General features: G+C 42.4%; 1 protein-coding gene across 2 annotated transcripts in view; it reads right to left on the reverse strand.

Moving 5' to 3' along the window:
• Positions 1-11,316: 11,316 nt before the first annotated feature.
• FUZ (fuzzy planar cell polarity protein) overlaps positions 11,317-20,290 on the reverse strand; it is a 137,630-nt gene continuing 128,656 nt past the window's right edge. For both annotated transcript variants that reach the window (XM_077457143.1, XM_077457142.1), the window contains one exon: positions 11,317-12,454. In XM_077457143.1, coding sequence (XP_077313269.1) covers positions 12,252-12,454 — 203 coding nt within the window. In that variant the 3' untranslated portion in view covers positions 11,317-12,251. The remainder of the gene's footprint in view (positions 12,455-20,290) is intronic.

The following is a 20,290-nucleotide window of genomic DNA, read 5'->3' on the forward strand; positions in this document are numbered from 1 at the left end:
ACGCGGGGGGAATTGTCCGGTGGACTTCAGTTTGCCGGACTTTTCCACCCAATTGTTTGATCGTGTGTACGCGGCATTACAGAGACTTTACTAATGTGTTTAGTAAGAAAGGAGCAGAGGCTCTTCCCCCTCATAGGCCATATGATTGCCCAATCGAGCTCCTACCTGGGGCCGAAATACCATTTGGGCGAATCTTCCCTCTGACAGAAACTAACCTCGCTACTTTGAAGGAGTACATTGATGACAGCCTGAGAAAGGGGTTTATCCGTCCCTCCACGTCCCCAGCCAGAACTGGAATTTTCTTTGTTGAGAAAAAGGATCATTCACTTCGCCTGTGTATGGACTACTGGGACCTCAATAAAATTAAAATTAAAATCGTTACCCCCTGCCTTTGGTCCCAGAGCTGTGTCAGAGACTCCGTTCTGCCATCATCTTCACGAAATTGGACTCACATGGGGCATATAATTTGGTGCGGCTTTTCCTACCCGATTTAGACATTTTGAGTGCTTAGTAATGCCTTTCGGACTTTGCAACGCCCCAGCAAAATTTCAGCACTTTATTAATGATGTCTTCAGGGACTATCTAGGTCTATTTGTTATTGTGTATCTGGATGACATTTTAATATTTTCTTCTTCCTTAGAGACTCATCGAGAACATGTCAGAAAAGTCCTGTCCTGACTCAGACAGCATGGCCTATACGCGAAACTTGAAAAATGCAAGTTCGAGACGCAAAGTATTCAGTTCCTGGGCCTTATCCTGTCCACAAACGGCATCAAGATGGATCCCCAGAAAGTCTCTGCCATCCTGGATTGGCCAGCTCCCATGGACGAGAAGGGGGTACAACGCTTTACAGGATTCGCAAATTTCTATAGCAAGTTTATTAAGGGATTTTCTGCAATAATTTCCCCCATTACTCAGTTGACAAGACAATGCAAGCGTTTCCAGTGGTCTTCAGAAGCAGTCTGCATTTGAAACCCTGAAAGGACTTTTTACATCTGCACCTATACTCTGGCATCCAGATCCTGCTCTACCATTTGTCTTATGCCGCGTACACATGACCAGACTTCGAAGGACTAGGTCCGACAGTCTTTCCGACGGACTTTCGGTGGAGTTTCCGACGAACTTTCCGAATGAATGGACTTGGCCACACACAATCACACGAAAGTCCGACGGATTCAAATGCGATGACGTACGACCGGACTAGAATAAGGAAGTTCATAGCCAGTAGCCAATAGCTGCCCTATCGTCATTTTTTGTCCGTCGGACTAGCATACACACGAACGGATTTCTCGGTCCGACATGTTCTATTTCTAAAGTCCGCCGGATTTTTGGCAAGCAAAGGTCCAATGGAGCCCACACACAATTGAATTGTCTTTTTTCTGTCAAAAAGTCCGGTCGTATGTACGTGGCATAAGAGGTAGATGCTACAGAGACAGCAGTGGGAGCATTTCTATCTCACGTTAAGGAGCCAAAGCCTTATTACACCCTGTGTTTTTTTTTTCTTGTAAGTTATCCCCGGCTGAGAAAAATTATGATGTAGGAGACCGAGAACTCTTGGCGATTAAAGCTGCCCTCGAAGAGTGGAGATACTTGCTGGAAGGAGCTGCTCACCCAATCTTGATATTCACTTACCACCGAAACCTGGAATACTTACAAGCCACAAGACGTCTGAAACCTGGCCAAGTGGGCACTATTCTTCACTAGATTTGTCTTCCACATCACTTACAGGCCAGGGTCAAAGAACACAAAACCGGATGCTCCATCCCGTATGTCTGGTGTGTCAGAAGAACCTGCCCCTCCAGACACGATTCTTTCCCTTGGGAATTTTCTCTTGCTACAGGAATATTTCCTGTTCCAGATTAAACAAGCCTCTATTGGTATTTTCTTCTGGAGTGGTGTTACAAGCAAGGGATGGACTGTTATGGCACAATGATAGAATCTTTGTACCTGAAAAGGTGCAAGTTGCCGCCCTGGATCTCTGCCATGACCATGCCCTTGCAGAACATTTTGGAATCCACAAGACGTCCAAACTCTTACAATGTACCTTTTGGTGGCCCAGTTTAAGAGAAGATTGTAAAAAGTACATAGAGTCTTGTCCTACCTGTGTTAAGAATAAGACTAGCAGGACAAAGTCCTGGGGTCTGTTGAGACCCTTGCCAATTCCAGATAGACCTTGATGATTTCAATGGACTTTATTATGGAACTTCCTCCTTCCAAAGGTCACTATACCATCTTTGTGGTCGTAGACGTTTATCGAAAATGTTGCAAAGGTAAGTCATTTGTTGTTGGGCTTGTAATGTGCCACACCCAATGTTACAAAAATTGAAACAAAATCCCCTGGTGGCAGACTTTTAAGGCACAGAAAATTATTATGAAAGTTATCCAATATAAAAAAATATTTATTGAAATATAAACGTCTAAAACATATAATAAAGAGCATATAACCATATGTAAAAATGCAAGTTACAGTGTTGTCATCCAAAAAGGAAAATAATGGGTACTCAACTAATATTTCTTGCACCCAAGATAATACATGCAAGAAATATTAGTTTATTACCCATTATTTTCCTTTTTGGAGGACAACATTGTAACTTGAATTTTTACATATGGTTATATGCTCTGTATTATATGTTTTGTACTTTTATATTTTAATAAATATTTTTTAATATTAGATAACTTTCATAATAATTTTATGTGTCTTAAAAGTCTGCCACCAGGGGATTTTGTTTCAATCTTTACCGAAAATTGCACATTTCTTACCTATGAAGGGTGCACCATCAATTCACCACAGAGTCCAATTCACATCTAGATTTTGGAGAGCCTTGTGTGAAGTCCTGAAAATGGAGTTGTCTTTTTCTTCAGCGTACCAACCACAGACCAATGGTCAAACTGAAAGGACCAACCAAACACTGAAACAGTATTTATGCTTTTTCTTCCTTTTCGCAGGATGATTGGGTGGCACTATTACCATTAGCAGAGTTTGCATACAACTCAAAACGATCTGCCACTAAGCAGTCCCTCTTTTTTGCCAACTATGGGTTTCACCCCTCATTCCTGACCACCACAGCCCCTGAATGTCCCATTTCAGCAGTTCAAAATACAATGAACTTCTTCAGTTCTAACAACCAATTGTTACAAAAAACCATGGCCAAAGCCAAGGAAGACTATAAGATGTCTTTTGACAAGAAGAAACGGGGAGATCTGATCCTGGAACCTGGTGATCAGGTTTGATTAGCTACAACCAGTCTAAAGCTTGCCTGTCTAAAAAAATTGGGCCCTAAATTTGTGGGTCCATTTTGCAGTGAAGAAGAGGATTAACAATGTGGCTTATGAATTGGCACTACCAGAGTCCTTTAACCCCTTGTACACACGGTCGGAGAATCTGTCGGAATGAGCCTTATCGGACCGTGTCATCAGATAATCCGACTGTGTGTGGTATGCATCGGACTGATTCCGTCCGCATCTCCGTCCGACCCAATTTTCCAACATGTTGGAAATATTTCCCGACCAACTGGGCCGGACGGACCTAATCCGATCATGTGTAGAGCATTTTCATCAGACCAAGTGCCACGCATGCTCACATTCAAATTCCGACACGGAAGCGCTCGTTCAGGTAAAACTACTGCTCGTAAGCGATATAGCACATTCGTCACACTGCAATGTTAAAAAATCATTCATCAAGCGCATTCTCTTGTTCTTTACAATGCTGCAAGAACCAACTTCTTTTGATGCTCATAGTCACACACACTTCTCCCGAACGGATTTCATTACTCTTTTTTAACCATTTCAGCAATACAATTTTAGTTTAAGTCACATCTACACAATGTTTTTATTTATTTTTTATTTTTTTGATGTTTTGGGGGGGGGATTCCCTAAAAATCTCCTTTAAAGACACTGCTCATTTCTCCTTTTTTTTACTTTTTATTTTTGGATGTAAACTTACAACAACAACATTATTGTATTTTTTTGATTTTCTTTTTCTTTTTTAATCTACAGGAGGTTATTTAGTGTTGTTACCCCTTGTTATTTAGTTCACTTTGTATTTCGGAAATGTACCTGCCTTCTCACAAATAAACTCTACTTTTTGAAGGAAAACACATTACACAAGTATTTCATCAAACAAAAATAAAATGTATTTTGTTTGCTCGAAAATAAAAATAGGAACGCAGCACTGGAGAAACTTCTTAACTTTGGTGCAGCCTTTGGCCCCCAGGGCAGACATGACTAAATGACATATACAAAAATTGGTGGCCTGAGGAGTAGATATCTCAGGGAGAGAAGTCTGCTCCTGAAGTCCTAGAGAGCAGGAAATTCAGATGACATTTCTGTCCCCAGGATGGTGATCTTGAAGAGGCTACATCTTCTGGCACACCAGACTCATCCCAGGCCATCACTCTCTGGTCTTCCTTTGTGACTTCCCACCAGGCATCCTTCCAGGCTGTGGCTGGGCTTCTATAGCTGGGGCAGGAGGAGAAGGAGGGCGTTGTTGGACCTCCTGGCTGCCACTTGCCACAGCCTCCCCCCCGACTGAGGTCTTCCTGTTTATGAAAAGGGGACATAGTTTTAGTTTTTTGATCATCAATCACAACATTTTGTGCTCCTGGCTTTTGCTATTTGACTGTTACCAAATAGAACAGACTATCATTCTGACACCAGCATTTTTCTTTCCCGTCCCAATCATTTTTGGTCACTACTGTCTATTGAGATGTAAACCACTTTGAGAAATCTCAACTTACTGATCAATAAGAACATCTAGTTAACATCATTAAATGTAACACAAGAAATATGTTCAACAATGCAATACCTGTCTCAAGCTGGGCCCCACCACATGGTGCTGCCTGGAAGGCCCAGGTTGGACATCAGAAGCCTCAGCTGGGGGTGAAGGATGCCTTGGAGGAAGCCTGGAGAGTGGTGGCCTGGGTACCCCCTGGTCTACCAGAAAATGCAGCCTGTCAAAGTGCACCATCCTGGGGTAATAAACAGCATCTGGATCTCCTGCTCTCAAGGACTCCAGGTGCTTCTTTCTCTCCCTGAAATATGTAAGCTTCATGGCCACAATTTTGCGATTCAGATATGTCATGTCTGCCGTGGGGACCCTGATCTGCGCCAAAGCAAGCAGTTTCTCCAGTGCTGTGTTCCTCTTTGATCTGTCATAATAAAATTTGTTGTGGAACTGCCACAGGCAGGGCATCTCCATGTAGAGCTCGAGGAATAGCCCCATAAAGTTGGGACTGTTGAATGGGTCCATTTTGTCTGCAAGACACAACACAAGACAAACCCTCAAATACTAATAATGCAATTAAAATCCCTCCTAATCTTGTCCCAACAGCGGCCTAGATACAAGCAGTCTAGTCTAGTGAAGCACAAAGTTAAAAATGTTACCTTCGTTTTGACGTTCGCTGCGTCCGTGACTCACACTCTCCTCCCAGATCGTACGGACGATACACATGTGTGGCGTTTTATATACAGTGCGCATACATGAAACTCCGCCCGCCCCTGATCTTCTTTCCAGACTATTCCCCGCCCCTTCGCTTCCCACGCAGTGGGGAGAGCAAATGGCGGAGAGAACGCAGGTGCGCAATAATAGTTCCACTAACGAGGAGGAGGGTGAGGAAAGCCTGGAGCCTGAAACGTCCCGATCCAGGAAGACAAGATTTAAGGCCTCAAATATGTCTTTTGGAGAGATGTTGGAGATGGTCGACATATTGAACAGGACCGACTATGATGGGAAGTATGGACCTTACCCAAACCCAAATATCAGAAAGGCCAAGATCATGAATAAAGTTGTGAAGAGTCTTCTGAAGAATGTTGGGGTACGCCGATCCAAGGATCAACTGAGAAAACGCTGGTTAGACCTGAAACTGAGGGAGCACGAGCAGTACCTAAGGATCAAGCGTGTTCTTAAAAAAAGTAAGTAGTTGTCGTGTGTTCATATCATTATTCTTGCTTGCATACATGCTCCATGTGCTTTGATTTCATGTTGTGCATTTTAAAATGGCCACTTTGAAGGTCATGGTTTCGTTCGTTCGTATGAAACATCGTTCTGCAGGGAAGTATTCCAGCTTAACAAAGTGGCCCCAATAATGTTCTCACCTTGTAACTCGGCCCAAAAAAACAATTGTACAACACTTCCAAGCAATGTTTCATATTCCTATTTATGCCCTCTGTGTGCTAATAATCTTTGTTTACATTCTCATAGGGGAGAGAAGACTCGGCAAGTATGAGGACACCAGGGACCACACCCCTCCCAAAGAAGGGCAACTTCCAAAAGAAGAAACAGAGGAGCAGGAGCAGGAGGAGGAGGAAGGAGAGATTGTGGAGGTTGGCCAAATTGTCACCACAACAGCTGAGTGTCGGAGAACACAGCTTCCGGTAAGCTCATCAATGTATATCACCATATTTGGATTACATGGTGTTTTTTTTTTTTCTAGGTGATGTGGAGGAAGATTCCCGTTTTACCAGTGAAAGTGCCCAGATCTTGATCGGGAAGATAATGGGGTGCAATGATGTTAAAAATAAAATGAAGATCATCATTAATGTTTTGGGGAGAGTGTGAAAACGAAAAAAACTAGATAGGGTTTTATTTTTGCTTTTTAAACAAAAAATGTTGTATTTTGCAAATTCCAAATTTGGAAGATGCACAGAGTGTGTAAACATGCGCTATCTCCCATCATGGGGGATCAATGTACATGTTTTGTGGAAAGTGTCTGAGATGAAGGGGTTGCAGCCCCAAAGCATGTACATTGATCCCCCATGATGGGAGTTAGCACATGTTGACACACTGTGTGCATCTTCCAAATTTGGATTTTTCAGGGGTCACACCCCATGTGATGAAGGCAATATCAGCCCAGTTTGTACATACTCATGTCTGATATTGTCTTCACTTTTCCAAGTTGAACTTTGTAAGTTCCTGTGTTCTGTATTTTACGGTTTGATGCCTGTTTACACAAAAAAACAAGTAAAAAATAAATATGATTAAACTGGGTTTTGGATACCCAAAATATCTTGGTTTGTTGTAAAAACCTTTACTAAACGCACATATGAATGTGCTTGTATTAAAAAGTTAAATTCTCAACAATGTGTGGCTTCCTTTTTCATTGGGATTAAAATGTATTTGTAGTGAAATTTGAGTTTGTGCTGAGAAGGAGTGCAATTTACTAAAGGCAACTCCACTTTGCACTCCAAGTGCAGTTTCAGGTGTACTTTTACAGTGCACTTGTAGTGCATAGTGGATGTGCCTTTAGTAAAAAGCACCCACAGTGATGTGTAAATTTGGACAATCATGCAATTTTCCTGCCAGGGTGCTGAAAATGAGCATGATTTAGATCAGTAATGCACTACACATTAGTTAACAAAAAGGTGTGTGTGTAGCAGACCCACAACATAATAAGATTAGCTGAAGAAGAGACTGTCCCCTCATCTCGCTCTGAACTTGGGTTTGCACTGTTGCTGAAAAAGGCACAACTTGGCGAAAAATGGCAAAGTGGGAGGCCACAGTCTGCCATTCCTGTTGCGTTGAAGGACACTGTGTAGTGACACAAGAAAAAAAACTAGTAATTTTACAAATCAACATTGCATGCAGATTAGACACCCACATTTTTGGACAAAATTAGTATAACATTTTTTTTAAATGAGTATTTAAAGCCTAAAGTATAAGGTCCCCTTATGAGAGTCCTAACCCCCCCATCTGATGGGCCCTTGATAAAAAATGAGGGGGGATGTTTAGGAGAGGTAACCCTCTCCACTTGATTGAGAGCTGAATGCCTAAATAATGTGTGATACTTTGTGAAGTCCCTCCTTAGTTACACTATTGGCAGCCCACCGGACAGGTAAGAAGTGTCATAATAACAAAATGGAAGCACATGTTGACATTCTGCTATTACATAGCAAGAAAATTAATGTGTTAAAAAAATCAAAATAGCATTTGAAAGTATTGAGGCCCTTACACTACATGCTTTGGTGAATTGTTCCATAAATGTTATCATGAAAAAGGTATTTAGAGTGTGTATTGGGTTGGGTCAAGTCATCAGATAGAACATTGCTATCAGCTGAGGTATCAGTTGGGGAGAGGGGGGTTACTAATGAGTTTGGCACAACTCAAAAAAACAATAAAAAGGTCACTTTGCATGAATTGAAGCACACACATCACATTCGTAGAGATTTTAGGGGGTGTTCAGGGGAAAGCAATACTATGGAGCTGACAAAAGACATTGTCAAGTGACTAGACTATAGTTTTAGGGGCCAAGAAGAGCATGGTGGGGAAGTTAGTGAGGCAAATCCGCATGAGGACAAAGGGGCAGAGCACATGAATTAGAGCATATTGCAATGATGGTAATTAGGGAATGAGGAAAGAAATGCAAGACATTAGCAATCATGAAATACATAGAATCTGATGTTTAAGGTTAAAAATTAGCATAATATAGTCCTTCAGCAGGAGCTGAATGATGGCAGAACAGGTCTCTGGAATAATGATCCCCAGAGCCTGGGGGGAGATGCCTGTAGAGAACTTGAGGTCCTGAAGGCTTCTCCCTGTCGCCAAGTAGCGCAACATGGTGATGAGCCTCTGCTCCGGAGTGATGGCTTGCTGCATGCAGGTATCCTGCCTGGTGATATAAGGTGACAGCAAAGCCAGCAGACAGTGAAAAACGGTGTCCGTCATCCTGAGAATAATCCAGAAATGATCAGGATTATTCTCGCGGATCTCACGGAGCAAAGGCATGTGGGAGAACTGGTGACGCTGGCGCAACCAATTCTTGGTCGTCCAAACATGTTTCATCTACCTACTCATCGTACAGTTTGTGCTGTGCAGGGGTTCTTACTTTGACTTTGACGCAAGCCCCTTGGCTTGTGTCAAAGTCAAAGTAAGAACCCCTACACAGCACAAACTGTACGATGAGTACGTAGACAAAACATGTTTTGAAAACGGTCGGCTGGTCAGAACGGACACCAGAAAGCAACGCTAAACAGCAAGGCCTGAAAGGACGACCTGAATAGCAGAAGCAAGCAGACAATAAAAAAATGCCTTTCAAAGCGTACTATACCAAGATAGAGTCCACAATGAGAAGCAAATACTTAATGACTGCACGCACTGATTATCAGATACGCAAAGACAAGTACAAACTGAAGAGCAGTAGCGATCTGAATTACTAATCTGAAAAGCGCGAATCGTCTTTCACCAAACTTCTACTAAAACACGAGATCAGCAGAAGGAGCCCAAAGGGTGCCGGACGTGGTGCTGAACTTCCTTTTTCTAGTCCCACCGTATACCGCTTACGTCACCGCGTTCTTGGCAACCGCTAAATCAGACAACTTGGCCCGACCGTGTGTATGCAACAGTTTCGGACACAATCCGTCGGAATAAATCCGACGGATTTGGTTGGCAAAAACTCAGACCGTGTGTACGTGGGCTAAGATCCACTCCGTTTTTCTTATTTCTCTTCTGAAACCTGCGTGCCCGGACCCATTTCCTGAGCAGAATAGTGGTCCCCCTGAGCCTGTAATGGTAAATGGTGAAGAAGACTATGAAGTAGAGGCAATCATGGACTGCAGGAAGAAACTGAATCAAATCCAGTACTTGGGAAAATGGAGGGGGTGCAGACATGAGGAGAACTCTTGGGAACCCGAGGGCAATATTCATGCCGAGAGACTTATCCAAGCTTTTTGTCAGAATCATCCTGAAAAACTAGCCCAGTTGGGCATCCGGACGCTGCCAATTGGAGGGGGGCAATGTCAGGTGCACATGCCAGCAGACAAGTTCGCCGCTCTAGAAGTACTCCAAAGCACAGAACACTTATTCCCTTTGCTCATAGGAAACGAACATTGGTGCATAGAAGTGCGAATGCGCAAACTTGCACGCAAAGAGCTGTCGCGCATCCCAGTGTGCGCCAACAATTGCACACGCTTGTGCGCACCCGTGATTGACGCTGGCGCTAGCCTACGTTCCTGCCTGTACCCTGCAGCTGACTGTCTTGCCGTGTATGACCCAGCCTGCCTGATCTTGCTATCTGTTGCTGTCACCTGCACCAGCTGCCTACCTGCCAAGACCTTCCGGTATCTTCTCCAGCAGACCAGGACATCCGCCCTGCTGTCTGCAAGATTCCTTGGTACTCATGCGACTCTGCACTCCGGTGCCTTCTGTTCACATTACCAGAGGCCCGAGTCAGAGGTGTAAGGGAGGCCTTCCTCGTCCAATCAGGCGCAACTACCAGGTACACGATAATTTCTTTTGTAAGTTTGGTTTATTACACTTGTATATTTCAGTGTATACTTATGTGTATCCATACACTGCTTGTATTGTCTAAAGTTTGTCCTCAAGATCACATGTGTGCACCTTTTCATATATATATATATATATATATATATATATATATATATATATATATATATATATATATATATATATGTGTATGTACGCCGTTTTATGCATATCCTTTGCAGTTCATTTTGAGATTAATTTTAAGCGATTCACTTATTTTTCACACAATCCAGTGATGTTGCACAAGAGTATTAGCTGTCCGGAACTCTCCCTCCCCATTGGCTCCTGATGCTGTCAAAGTCAGTCAGCCAATGAGCAGAGAAAGGGGCAGGGCCAAGCCGCAGCTCTGTGTCTGAATGGACACACAGAGCAGCGGCTCGACTTGGGTGCCCCCATAGCAAGCAGCTTTCTATGGGGGCAGGAGGGAGGGGAAAGGAGCACTGACGAGGAACCCAAGAAAAGGAGAATTTGGGCTGCTCTGTGCAAAATCACTTCACTTAGCAGGCAAGTATAAAATGTTTGTTATTTAAAAAAACAAAAAAAAAAACACGAGACTTTATTATGTCGAGTCCTCTGGATCAGATGGCTTGCAATGTTTTTCTAACAATTTTCTTTCTCCTTCTATTCTTTTTGTCTAATGGAGACATGCTCTTATGTGTTTTAAGAACACCATATTTGGAGCAACCTAGCATATTTTGTTGATTTTTGTACCCCATTTATTTTGAAATCTGACTGAGGCCTCTTTCACACGGGCAAACCGATCGGGTCTGCCTGTCAGTTTTTTAGATGGACCCGATCAGACCATCCATTGCTCTCCATGGAGTGGCAGGTGTCCATTGACAAACGCTGGCAACTGATCTGAACCTATCCGCTAAAAACAGACAGATTGGGGATACCTTCCTTATCCATTTGGAGGATCAGATTGGATGACAGTTGGATGTAAATGGACAGGCAGTTTTGTTTACATCTGACCACCCACAGAGCAGAGCAGGCTGTGACTATGTCTGCTCTGCATAAGCAGAGCGGACAAAATTATTCTACAGAAAAACTTGCAAAAAAGGTAAAAGTTACACTTTAATCAACTCCTGCAAGGTATATAAAATACAATTTACCCAGAAATATGCTTTTTTATACATTCATCCTACACACAAATATGCATGAATACAGACACTGGGGGTTATTTGCGAAAGGTAAATCCACTTTGCACTTGCAAGTGCACTTGGAAATGTAGTCGCTCTAAATCTAAGGGGTAGATCTGAAATGAGTGGAAGCTCTGCTGATTTTAGCATCCAATCATGTGCATTCTAAAATGCTGCTTTTTTTTTTCCGTGCACGTCCGCCTTGGATGTTTCATAGTTTCATAGTGAGTAAGGTTGAATAAAGACACCAGTCCATCCAGTTCAACCTGAGTGAGTGTCTACAATTGCCCCTATCCCTGTACATTGAACACTCAAATCGGTCCCTACCCTCAAGGAGCCCACAATCCAAGGTCCCCATACATATACTAGGGCCAATTTTGGACAGAAGCCAATTAACCTACCTGCATGTCTTTGGATTGTGGGAGGAAACCGGAGTACCTGGAGGAAACCCACACAGGCACAGGGAGAACATGCAAACTCCAGGCAGGTAGTGTCGTGGTTGGGATTTGAACCAGCGACCCTTTTTACTGCTAGGTGAGAATGCTAACCACTACACCACTGTGCCGCAGTGTACAGTGACTTTACTTCCAAGTGCACTTGCAGTACAAAGTGGATTTGCCTTTAGTAAATAACCCCCACTGTATTTAATTAAATTTCAATTCCGTACATTTAATTACATCTTTTACTGCCACTGGGAAGATTTAAGATTTCATCATACAATGTTAAATAAATATAATCTGTAAATATGTAAAGTTAAATAACAGGTGTCTTTACACAGTCTGTATGCTGTACACGGATCACTACGAGGAAATAGGAGTAATTCCTGGAATATCTCTACATAATGAAAGGTCAGTTTGTCAAAAAGTGAAGTCTTTGGTAAACACTTGCATGGTTTTATTAGCAATTGCCCGCATGCTAAACGTAGGCACATCCATTTTAAAGAGAAGGAAGAGAAGGTGCAGATCTGTCTTCATAGCGTAGCACTTGTGGCTGCTGGAGACGGTGTAGCATTGGTGAGCATGATGGCTAAATCCCATTGGAAAGGACTCCTCATACTGAGCTGTGAATCAAGAGAGGCAGAATTAAAGAATGTCTATACCCAAAACAGGATTACACTATATCAGTAATTACCTACTAACAACTATATACAGTATGTAACATTCCCCACACCTTTACTATTTAAAATAAAAGATATCAAAGCAATCTAAATATACGACTGAAGAAAAGGCTTTTAAAGGAACATGTAGGCAACCATAGGGATAACTCTCCCTCAATACAGAGCGGCACAATGGCATAGTGGTTAGCACTCTTGCCTAGCAGTAAAAAGGGTCACTAGTTTGAATCCCAACCATGACACTACCTGCCTGGAGTTTGCATGTTCTCCCTGTGCCTGCGTGGGTTTCCTCCGGATACTCCGGTTTCCTTCCACACTCCAAAGACATGCTGGTAAGTTAATGGGTTCTGTCCAAAAAATTGGCCCTAGTATATGAATATGGACCTTGGATAGTGGGCTCCTTGAGGGTAGGGACCAATGTGAGTGTGCAATGTACAGGGATAGGGACAATTGTAGATACTCACACTGGATGGACTGGTGTCTTTATTCAACCTTACTAACTATGTAATACAGTCATCACTTCACATCTTCAAACAATATGTAATTGCTTCAACCTATACAACCAATCATCAGCACTCTATCATCCTTCAGGTTGCTACTTAAAGCAGTTGTATACCCGCACATAAAAAAAACCCTGCAAGACAAAGACCTAATGAGCTATTGTGCAGCGCATACTAGCTCATTATCAAATACTTACCTCGGTATGAAACCCCCCGTAATTGGACCCCGGTCCACGCCAGGAGAGCTAACATTTTGCCCTCTGCATGTCTTCCAGGCTTGTGTCTCAGGTGCTGTGAGTGGCTGGAGCCACGATGATGTCACTCCCGCGGGTTTTCTTCCCGGCAAGGTCCGGCAGCGTCTGCTGGACCTTCAGCTGGGCATCCAGAGCACATGCATAACTGACATCAGTGGTTGCATGCAAAAAGGAATAATCTCCTAAACTGTACAAGTTTAGGAGATATTAAATTTTACCTACAGGTAAGCTTACTTGTAGGTAAAAATGTACAGTTTGGGTATACAACCACTTTAATGTATAATCCTGCATAAGAATAGACGAGCCATATTTTCACAATCCGCAGCTTAATGCCCAGGTCTTCTGAACCACGCAGTTCAGTCACCATTAGGCCTCATGCACACTTGACTTTATAAAAACACCAGTAGCTTTAGCTGTAAAATGCTGCATTAAAAACTCAAGTTTTTTTTAGCATTCACAGTGTTTTTGCATTAGCGTTTTGGATTTTTTTTTTTAGTAAAACTATACTCCCACAAAAGCTTATGGTTTAAAAGCGCTCATAAAAAGCAGAATAGCCGTGTTTTTTCAGCCTTTATTTTTTTTTTTTTAGCTTTTATCAGCATTTTTCTGAGTTAGAACAAACTCCTCTTCAAACCCACTAGTGATTTTTTTTACATTTTTTCAACCAGAAAGAATCTCTGCCAAAAAACACTGATAAAAGCCTATGTGTGACTGGAAACATAGGATAACATGCTGGGGAGTTTGCTGGCTGCAGAAAAAAACGCCTGAAGCCAAAAACAGCAGCTGTAAAAATGTCCAGCGTGCATGAGGCCTTAAATGGTAATCAGAAATGGAGAGGATGGAGATGACTCTGGGCAGTGTTGCGTTGGCTTTCTTTCTGTAGTAGCAGAGGTATGCTGGCAGTACTGGTACTTTAAAAAAAAAAAAAAGGGTTTTATTTAAAGCCTAGTCCTGTCAAAATGAAATGTTAGAAGATCTTCCAGGTATTCGGAAATCTTCACGTGTGTACAGTGCTACCGATATATATATATATATATATATATATGTTGCAGTTAGAGGGTTGAGACAAACCATTTACTACTGACAGGGGTGCTTAACATGATCAGTATTTATGTAAAACCTTTATCCCAATGGGAAAGAAACTGACAGTGTAACTGCTCCATTAAAGCTTTGTTAGCTTCAGAATCTTAACCACTTCAGCCCCGGACCAATAAACAGCCTAAGGACCAGAGGTCTTTTTACAATTTCGCACTGCACTGCTTTAACTGGTAATTGCGCGGTCATGCAATGTTGTACCCAAACGAAATTTGCGTCCTTTTCTTCCCACAAATAGAGCTTTCTTTTGATGGTATTTGATTGCCTCTGCGATTTTTATTTTTTGCGATATAAATGGAAAAAGACCGAAAATTTTGAGAAAAAAATGAGATTTTCTACTTTTTGTTATAAGAAAAATCGAATAAAATCAATTTTAGTCAAACATTTAGGGCAAAATTTATTCAGCCACATGTCTTTAGTAAAAAAAATGTCAATAAGCGTATATTTATTGGTTTGCGCAAAAGTTATAGCGTCTACAAACTAGAGTACATTTTCTGGAATTTACACAGCTTTTAATTTACGACTGCCTATCTCATTCATTTATTGCTAAAATGGCAGGGCAGTACAAACCCCCCCCCAAATGACCCCATTTTGGAAAGTAGACACCCCAAGGAAGTTGTGGAGAGGCATGTTGAGCCCATTGAATATATTTTTTTGTCCCAAGTGATTGAATAATGACACAAAAAAAAAAAAAGTTTACAAAAAGTTGTCACTAAATGATATATTGCTCACACATGCCATAGTTATATGTGGAATTGTACCCCAAAATATATTCTGCTGCTTCTCCTGAGTACGAGGATACCACATATGTGGGACTTTTTGGGAGTCTAGCTGCGTACGGCACCCCGAAAACCAATCACTGCCTTCAGGGTTTCTAAGGGTGCAAATTTTTGATTTCACTCCTCACTACCTATCACAGTTTCGAAGGCCATAAAATGCCAAAATAACACAAACCCCTCCCCAAATGACCCCATTTTGGAAAGTAGACACCCCAAGCTATTTACTGAGAGGCATGTTGAGTCCATGAAATATTTTATATTTTGCCACAAGTTGCAGGAATTTTACAATTTTTTTTTTTTTTGCACAAAGTTGTCACTAAATGATATATTGCTCACACATGCTATAGGCATAAGTCAAATTACACCCCAATATAAATTCTGCTGCTTCTCCCGAGTACGGGGATACCACATGTGGGGGACTTTTTGGGAGCCTAGCCACGTACGGGACCCCGAAAACCAAGCACTGCCTTCCGGATTTAAATATAAAATGCTACCAAAAAAACTGTTAGCGATCGCAGGGATCAGGCCTGACTCTGCGATCGCTGCAGTTATGTGTTTAGTGTTTTGTAAGTGACAGTGATCGATCGATACTGCACTTAGGTGGGCTGGGCAGAGGGGCAAAACGCAGGTGCTAGCAGGTATCTGGGCTGATCCCGCTAACAATGCGTTTTTTTGGAACCCTAAACTGCTGGGGACGCTAGTAAAGATCTGATCAGATCAGATATTGATCTGTTCAGATTCTATACCACTACGGGAGGTTTATGCTTTGCGTGTGGGTGTTAGCGGTACTGGCACTAACCTAGCGCTGCCTGGGGTGACGCAGACCCTGACCCTAAAACCTAATTGATATCACCCGCCGGGTGATCAGGGGGTTAAACCTTTATTGGGTAATAAATGGTGGGTGCCCTGATGCTATAAAAAGCAAACTAACCAGAGTCACCCGTAACACTTATACGGTGATCAGTGGTGAAAGGGTTAACTAGGGGCAATCAGGGGGTTCAAATTTTTATTAGGTAGTATATGGGGGTCCCTGGCGCTATATAAAAACCTGACGGGGAACCTAAATAACTAACTGGCAAACCAGCGTCACCAGTGACACTTATACTGTGATCTCTGGTGAAAGGGTTAACTAGGGGCAATCAGGGGGTTAAAAATCTGCCGGTGAACCTAAAAAAATAACTAGCTACCTAGCGACACTAGTGACACTAATGCAGCGATCAGAAAAACGATCGCTTAGTGACACTGGCAAAAGGGGGTGAAAGGGTTAACTAGGGGCAATCAGGGGGTTAAAACCATTATTGGGTAGTATATCGGGGTACCTAGCGCTATAAAAACCTGGCGGTGAACCTAAAAAAAAAAACTAGCTACCTAGCGACACTAATGCAGCGATCAGAAAAATGATCGCTTAGTGACACTGGCAAAAGGGGGTGAAAGGGTTAACTAGGGGCAATCAGGGGGTTAAAACCATTATTGGGTAGTATATCGGGGTACCTAGCGCTATAAAAACCAGGCGGTGAACCTAAAAAAAATAACTAGCTACCTAGCGACACTAATGCAGCGATCAGAAAAATGATCGCTTAGTGACACTGGCAAAAGGGGGTGAAAGGGTTAACCCTAGGGGCAATCAGGGGGTTAAACCTTTATTGGGGGGGGGGGGTAGGGGGCTACCCTGGACCTAACACTAACTGCCCTGACACTTTTTACTGTTACAACTGACACTGAATGCAGTGATCAGTAAATAAATGATCAATGCAATCAGTGACACTGTGACTGGGGGGGGGGGGGGGGGGAGGGGGAGAATCGGGGGGGGGGGGTTTGTGTACCTATGTGTACCTATGTGTTAGAGTAGTGTTTTGGTGCACTTACTTTTAGTCTTCTCCTCGTAGTCCGGTCAAAAAGACCGCCCCGAGGAGAATGACATCACTTCCTCCTTCCTGTGTATACAATACACAGTGGGAGGAAGCTTCTCATTGGCCAGGAGCGATCCAGAGGGGGTGGCCAGAAACCAACGGCCATCCCCTCATCTCGGATCGCTCCTGAAGCGAACCGGACCGCGGTATCCAGTGGGAGGGGGTCCGATCGGACCCCCCACCCGCTGGAAGGCAGGCACGTACATGTACGTGCTTGTGCCTGCCTGTGCCATTGCGATGACGTACAATGGCAATACGGCGGTCCTTAAGTGGTTAAAGTGGTTGTAAACCCTTATAAACCACTTTGACCTACAGGTAAGCCTAGATTAAAGCTTACCTGTAGGTCCAAGAAATATCTCCTAAACCTACACGGTTTAGGAGATATTTGCCGAAAGACAGGCACCACTGTTTACGGCGCATGCGCCGTAGACAGAGGCACGCAGGCGCACTGAGCGCGCCACAGTTAAAGGCGATATGCCGCGAGTGGCGGCTCCCGTGCAGGGGAGTGACATCATCGCGGCTCCGACGAATGACAGCACCGGAGCAGCGAGACCCACAGAGAAGAAGGATGCTCCGGACCTACATGGGACAGCGGTGACTTCGCTGGCTCCTGTGTCAGATAAGTGACACATAATGGACTACTATGCGATGCATAGTAGTCCATTATGCTTTACCTTTGCAGGGAATCAAAGAGGAAGTAAACCCATCACAAAAAACTTGAGAGCACTAAGCATATCAGCAAAGCATAAATGCTGTGCTTCTTAAACTTTCTTTTTTTTTAACAGGAGGTATAACTTTGGTAAGACCATACTGCTTCTTTACAAATGAGCCCCAACATATTCTTATTTCATTATTTTTGTAGGCTAAATTCACAAAGTCAATTCTTATATCCAAAAATTGACACTTATTTTTCAGAGTCCAGCAAGATTTGAAAATTCCAGTCACATGGCTTAATAAAAAGTAATTCCAGGCACTGGCATGTTATACCTGATCCAGCTTGTACCAATGTAGGGCCCCGTTCACATCTTGCGATTTGGGATTGCGGGTGGAATCACCACCAAACTGCCTGCAATTCCCAAATTGCACTGCAATGCTGACAAAATACAGGACATGTGTTTGTGTGTGCTTTTTTAATGGTACCTAAAACGCAGCACCGTTTCGCTGTGCGATTTATCAGGCAATCATAGCGAACCGCATTGCACGAAGCTTGTGGACCCAAAATAAGCTCCTGCTCTTATTTGGCGCACAGCAAAACAGCACTGTCCTTAAGGTGCTATTAAAAGTAAATGGCACACAAACATTAATTCTGTATTTTGCCAGCATTGCAGTGCAATTTGGAATCTCAGCAATGCCTCCTTTGGAATGGCCAGTTTAATGCACTGTGAACACATGATGTTGGCCGCTCAGCACGGGTGGCAGTCACAAAATGCTTTGTATTTTCTGAAAGAATACAAAGTGTACTCTGTGGGATGAGGTGGAGAGCTTGATGTCACCGCCTCACCTCTTCCAATCAGAGAACTATCTGCATTCATTCAATAAATGCAAAGAATAGTGCCCATGCCAACCTTCTTTATTCACAAAGCGGAAGAGCAGATGCTTGGCGCAAGAAGAAAGTGGAGATCACTGGAGCAGCAGTGTCTACTTCAGCGATTTCCAGTTCCCATGCGCATTGGTCAGGTATGGTATATACAACATAGTTACATTGGTCCATGCTGAACCAATGCAATTGTGTATAACATGCTGATGCCTGCAGTTCCTCTCCAAATAAAGGTCTTTATTCTGGAGTATAAGCTTTGTAAGCCTTATGAGTCCTAAGTATGAATCTCTGCAAGTGTGTTGCTGCCCCCTACTGATTCTTGTATAGCAGTCATTCTCTGTGTTACAATTTCCTTTATTTTATAAAACCTTTTATACTTTATAACTTCTTTGTAACACATTTTCTATTTTATGGAGTGTGTGTATATGAATTTACAATGCAATATACCTTAGATCTTCTATTAGAGAGTGTTTTTTTAATATAAATACTTATGCGTATATATATATATATATCTATATATATATATATATATATATATGATGTATTTGTTACACACACACACAAATACCGACGCCAAGCAGTAATCTTTAAAAAATAGCTTTCTTTAATGTAATATGCAAGGCTTAAGAAGGGAGTGCCCTGAAACATGTGGCCTAACAACCAATATAACAAAGTGGATGGCTTGCATTTCTTTGACATGGATTATGCTATTCAGGATGCGGGAATGTTCCATCTGCCCGGGACTGATACTGGAGGATTGAAGGACTTTATCGCCTTAGACCACTGACCATGGTACCCGACAGCTTCACCAAAATCTTCCCCACCATGGCCACTGTCATGCTGGTCACTTTTTTGGGGCACATAATACATATAATTTTTCATCTATTAAATTGTATCCTTGACAATGTACTATGTTGGTGCCGTATGTTTTCTTCTTGTATTTCTTCAGCTACTACTCCAATCTACACTTTCAGAGACTGCAAAATTAATGGTGCATTAAATCATTTATTATAGTGAATTGAATGATTGCCTAGAAGACAGACTTTTGTCAGGACATTCTAGCCTAGATTCCTGTACTTTTAATTGCAGCTACGCGTGGGCCAACATAGTTACCGGTTAACCCAAGCTACAGTGGTGTCCAATTACTACACTATATAAGAATTTACATCCTGCAACAAATGGGAATTTCTGTCATTGTGAAGTTACACCCAGGTGCATAAATACAGTTGATAGACATGTCGGACTATACCAAGGAAATTCCTTATTAATACAGTGTGTATAGTGTATAATATGTAACTGTGTTTTAACCACTTGAGATTCTACACTTTACTTTAAGAGCGCATTCATGGTTAGTTCTGATACCATATCAATACCTATATCATTTGCTGGGACAATATCTCTTTCAATTTTTTTTTATGTATTTTAAATACAAAAAACATACAAACAAAAGAATACACTGTTTTTGACAAATTTTTGTTGGACACTAAAATAACGGGAATTCATTTTTCACATTTTGGGCGGTGCAAACGTGTCGACGTCACCCCAGTCGTGTTCGTTCTTTTCAGACCAGGAAGGACGGGTTGGTCTCTGCGTTGGCGTGTGTCCGGCCGGTGCACGCCTCTGTTTTGAACCTGTTTTTAAAGTCTTTTATGTAAGTGTATACGTTCGTTTTTTGCAAATTAAAATCATTGGTTTTACACTATCTGG

This window comes from Lithobates pipiens, unplaced genomic scaffold, assembly GCF_037356315.1.
Source record: "Lithobates pipiens isolate NorthernLeopardFrog02 unplaced genomic scaffold, aLitPip1_a1.2 Scaffold_27, whole genome shotgun sequence".
Lineage (NCBI taxonomy): Eukaryota > Metazoa > Chordata > Amphibia > Anura > Ranidae > Lithobates > Lithobates pipiens.